This window comes from Primulina eburnea, chromosome 4, assembly GCF_022965805.1.
Source record: "Primulina eburnea isolate SZY01 chromosome 4, ASM2296580v1, whole genome shotgun sequence".
Taxonomy (NCBI): Eukaryota; Viridiplantae; Streptophyta; class Magnoliopsida; order Lamiales; family Gesneriaceae; genus Primulina; species Primulina eburnea.
Window position 1 is genome coordinate 7,959,763 of NC_133104.1, and position 5,089 is coordinate 7,964,851.

General features: G+C 39.0%; 1 protein-coding gene across 1 annotated transcript; it reads left to right on the forward strand.

Annotated features, from left to right (window-relative positions):
- The first annotated feature begins 210 nt into the window (after positions 1–210).
- Positions 211–1,772, forward strand: LOC140829759 (uncharacterized). The gene is made up of 3 exons (XM_073193050.1): positions 211–864; positions 953–1,178; positions 1,298–1,772. Exons 1-3 carry the CDS (start codon positions 343–345, stop codon positions 1,738–1,740), a joined length of 1,191 nt encoding a protein of 396 aa, XP_073049151.1. The 5' UTR covers positions 211–342; the 3' UTR covers positions 1,741–1,772.
- The last annotated feature ends 3,317 nt before the right edge of the window (positions 1,773–5,089 follow it).

Below are 5,089 nucleotides of genomic sequence, written 5' to 3' on the forward strand. Positions count from 1 at the left end.
ACGGAAGTGAGTTTTGGATAGTTGTCAATTTCCCCCCTAAGTTTTTAAGCTTCTTTTTGGGCATTTCGTTAGGAGAGTGAAATAAAGCAATTTCCTTAATTTTATCTTCGTAATTCCGTAGACTTTCATTTTTTTAAAGTTTTACTTTGTGACCGAATTTTGTTTTTACTTTTTGTTAACTGAAAACAGAAAAACAAATCCGATTTGAGTCTTTTGATTTTGGTTATCATTCATGTCCTCTAACCGGGTATCCATGATATAAGTTGTTAGTTTACAATGTTCATGTCACTTGTTTCTTAATCAGACATAAATTTTCAGTTTTCTGTTGACTTTAATGATTACATGGAGCACGGTAGTAAACTTGTAATCCTTCTGCTGGTCTACCATATGTTCTGTCGAACATATATCATGTTATGTCTCCTAATACGAGAGCATACCCGAATGGTCTCGATTACCCGTCGTGTCCGTCGAAGACAAGCTGCTTCGTACAGCATGATCGAAAGGGTCCACGCTCAAATGACCAATTTGCATAGGATTATTGAAGTCGGTGATATCCAATGTGTGAGTAACTTGAGGATGAATTGTAGCGCGTTTGCACGACTATGTTATTTGTTAACAAACGTAGGCGGGTTATCTGACTCAAGATACGTACGAGTCGAGGAGAAAGTGGCCATGTTCTTGTCTATATTGGCACATCATAAAAAGAATCGTGTAGCTGGGCATGATTACATACGTAGTGGCCAGACAGTTAGTGCTCATTTTCATGATGTTCTTAAAGCGTTGTTAAAGTTACATCCACTACTACTTGTGAAGCCTTCTCCTGTCGATGATGATTGCAGAAATGAGACATGGAACTGTTTTAAGGTAATACCTCATTTTCATTGTTATAGTTTAAGATTTTGTTTCCTTTATTTGTGGTTGGATAATATAATTATTTACACATTGCTTACAGGGTTGCCTCGGCGCATTGGATGGAACCCATGTCGGTGTACATGTACCTTGCCGAGAGAAAGCAAGATACAGAAATCGAAAAGGTACTATTGCTGTCAATGTGTTGGGTGTATGTGACCGCAATATGAATTTCATCTACGCTCTGACGGGCTGGGAGGGATCCGCGGCAGATGCACGAGTTTTAAGAGATGCGCTAAGCAGGGATGATTCATTTAGAGTTCCACGAGGTTTGATCTGTATTTCTTAACATTTGCTTTCTTTCTTTCTTTTGTACCAAGAATTGAAACCAAATATTCCCTTACAAAGGTTGGTGAAACTCATCATTTTTTATGTTACCAAAACGCAGGTTGTTATTATCTATGTGATAATGGTTATGCAAATGTTGAGGGTTTCTTGACTCCGTATCGTCGTGTCCGTTATCATCGTGATGCTTGGGGCAATCGTGCTTGCGGGCCACAAGATTACAAGGAGTTGTTCAATTGGAAACACTCTCAAGCTCGGAACGTAATTGAAAGAGCATTTGGTTTGTTGAAAAAAAGATGGGCCATCCTTCGAAGTCCTTCTTTTTACCCACTAAAAGTTCAGAACTATATAATTTTGGCTTGCATTCTATTACACAATTTCATACGAGGTCAAATGGACGAAGATCCATTGGAAAATGTAGTAGAGTATGTTGGGAGCCCAGTTAATGACACACAAAATGGTTACATTAACAGTTTAGAGTCTTCAACTGGGTGGGATGCTTGGAGAGACGAGTTTGCAATGTCGATGTGGAACATGAACAATTAACTCGCTTGTATTTCATTTTAACTAGTTGATACTGTACTTTCAATTTGTCTGTATTGTATTTGATATTTTAATTTTTACAACTTCGTACCAGAAATCACTTTTATGCATGCAATGTTCTCTTTTATATACTTGTTCAATACTTTTTTGGCCACTACAGTTTGCTCCAATATTTCGATGAAAATGTAATTCGTGACATAGTATGACAAAGTTTAATGACGTTGCTAGTTTCTTGTACACAGGACTAGAAACACCTCAATCAACTCTACATGGATAGTGGAGCATCGTCGGCCAGCTTTGTCGGTAGAAGCAACAAACAAGACAAAACACGACGTAGTTGGAATGCTCGAGAAGAAGAAGTTCTAATCCAAGCACTAAAAGACGTCATAACAAAGGGATGGAAAAGTGAGAATGGATTTAAGGCTGGGTATTTAAATTTGTTGGAGAATGCAATGCAGGAAGATATCCCCGGGAGTAGCTTACATGGAAATCCACATATCAACTCGAAGATCCACGTGTGGAAGAAAACATATAGTGCTTTAGCTACCCTACTAAGCAAAAGTGGTGTGGGTTGGAACGATTCTAATAACACAGTCGAGGTGACGGACGAAACATGGGAAGCACTCGTGAAGGTATTGTTTTGACTGTGTAGTTAATAATTAATACATTCTTGATTTATCTTCTTTACTTCTTCTGTTTTTCGTAGACCGACCCAACTATACGTTCAATGAGACACAAGCAGTGGACACACTACCACGACTGGTGTGAGATATTTGGAAATGATCGTGCGACTGGTGAGCGCGCAACCTCATTCGATAATGCACTCCATGAGGTCCTCAACATAGATACCCAACTACCTACTGCTGCGTGGATTTCCGACACACCTACATTTAACACAGTGCACGATGATGAAGACTCTAAATCTGACACGAATACGCCATCATCGAAACGTAAGGAATGTGCAACTTCGAAGACTAAGAAAAGGAAGAAGACTACTGACGACGAACATACCATAGTTGATGCCATCAAAAACCTCGCCGACATAACGAGAAACTCGATGACAGATTTGATCAAAAAACTTGATTCAGAGGACAAGCTTTCAGATGCACAAGATGAGGTGTTGAGTGCGTTGGATGGGATGACTCATCTTTCATAGGACAGGCAAGTTCTTGCTGCTCAGATGTTGTTTAACAACCACAACGACTTGGCTTTGTTTCGACGATTAGGTCATCGTGGCAAGATTTGTTTGGTTAATCGGCTTTTGGGCGGACAGTAAAGGGTGACGAAGATGTGTGTTTTGCGAACATGATTATTTGTGAATCGTACATGTAAGTAGTCTATGCTTGTACTCTGTATCAAGGGCATTGTACGAGTCCTTTTGTCGGGTATGTGGTATTGTCCAACTGTAATATGTCTCGTGTGCGAATACATTTTGCTGTTGTAACACATTGTACATCTACTTGTACATTTTCGCATATGTTTTTCAGTGATGAAATTATGTATGTTGGTACGTGAAAAAATTGTGCTCAGTTTTTATTATCCTTCACATTTACGCAGTCGTGTCAAAAATATCGAATGAAGGCACTGCAATTGTTTTACGTGGACTGTGCGAGTATGACGTTACAGAGAAAAAATTGCAACTACCGCCCAACATAATATTAAGAATTTGTAGGCTAATAACAATACTTTCGGATAACTTGGCAACGTTAATTTACAAAATGTTTATCAAATATGATCTTCCCCACTTTGGAGGCTGTACTACCAAGGTGCCTAATATACTAACATGGCGTCAAAAGGGTTAGTACAACATAATGGATTCAAAAGAGTGGGGAAACAAAGAAAATTTTTCACAACGTTAACCTGCTACCCACTTCACTCAGTGGTGAGGTCAATTACGAGGATTGCCGATCCGCCAGGGTCTGCCTTTTTCGTCTTGCAAAACTCACCTGTGTTACAACGAGGAACTTGGACTTTGTCGCTCTCATCTTCTTCTTTACATGCCTTTTCTCGGCCCATTGTTGGGTCATAAAACTTCATTTTCTTCCTCTTCTTGAGCAAATCAGACACATGTTGGGGCATTTTAACACCATTGCAAGTAGCTTCACACTTGTCAGCGTTAGGATTCTTGTTGCTTTCATCGTCGGAACTCAGATCAATCACCGGTATAACGTATGGGCTTGTGACAGTATCTTCAGAACACAAGTTTTGAGTAACAGACATGTTTTCCAGACTGACCACACATACAAACGAGTTTGGAAGGTGTGTAAATGAGAGCATCGGTTGCATGAGTTATTTATAAAGAGACAATTAATTTAGCATACACTTACCCAACTACTTGTAGTAATTACTAGTCTGTCAACATGTTCCCTCAAATGGGATAGAAACATAGGTCAAATCAACAGAAGATATGCAAATCACAATTTAATAAAAGGACCCAGGGTGGTAGATATTAGACATAAATAACTTTGGCAAAAATTTACATTTCATAATAACGTTCACAAACAAACCATATTCGCAGTTGTTTGTCGAAGTCTACATGATGGTACACCTCTTGGAGCACACGGGTTTTAATAGAGACACTGTCACCACTAACCTGCAAAAAAGAAGTAAGCTCACTTCAAATGATCCATTCTCTAATCTCCCGAACAATGAAGTAGAAAGTTGTACGATATATTTCACACGTTGAAGAGAAGTAAACATAGTTGTACCACACAAACTTACGTAAGTAAACTACCTACTCAAAAGTCAGCTTTTACTATTCCTTGAGTTCCATTTGCTCCAACAACAGAGCTATGTCTTGGGAGTTCTTCTCCATTCTCTTCGCTAGATTCTGATTTTCACGACTTAAATCTGATATAGTCTTCAGTAAATCACCAACTTTCTTACAAGCCTTACGTTCATTTTCACCGGTATCAGTCGTGCTTGAATTGGACATATTTGTCTGCGAGGATGAAGAGTCAGCAGACGTTGTTTTCAGGAAACTATCAAATGCTTCGTCGGCCTCTTTCCTACTCTCGTAACCTTTGAAACAAGCCCCCCGAAATCTATTTACTTCGGAATTTGCTTCAGACCACTTGTCATACACACCAGCTTTTCTTCCGACAAAAACAACATAGTATTTAGGCTGCATTGAAATATTTTTCAGCACTCACACGGTAACAGATTATCATAAGAAGGCTAAGCGACAACGAAGACAGTAAATATCCAAAAAAAAAAAGGTCTCATTTGCGAATCCGCAAGTGAATAATAGATGTATGCAAAATTGGTTGAAGAAACGTGAATTATAACACATCACCATGTCTACAGAGAAATTCGTTTTACAAGTAGCTGGTATTCTTGACGGACGGCGGTA

What these genes read in the sequence shown, in the direction of transcription:
- LOC140829759 (XM_073193050.1), top strand. Translation starts at nt 343, where the DNA reads ATGGAGCACGGTAGTAAACTTGTAATCCTTCTGCTGGTCTACCATATG. An exon ending in AGACATGGAACTGTTTTAAG is followed by an intron (nt 865 to 952) that starts GTAATACCTCAT and finishes CATTGCTTACAG; the next exon opens with GGTTGCCTCGGCGCATTGGA. An exon ending in TTCATTTAGAGTTCCACGAG is followed by an intron (nt 1,179 to 1,297) that starts GTTTGATCTGTA and finishes ACCAAAACGCAG; the next exon opens with GTTGTTATTATCTATGTGAT.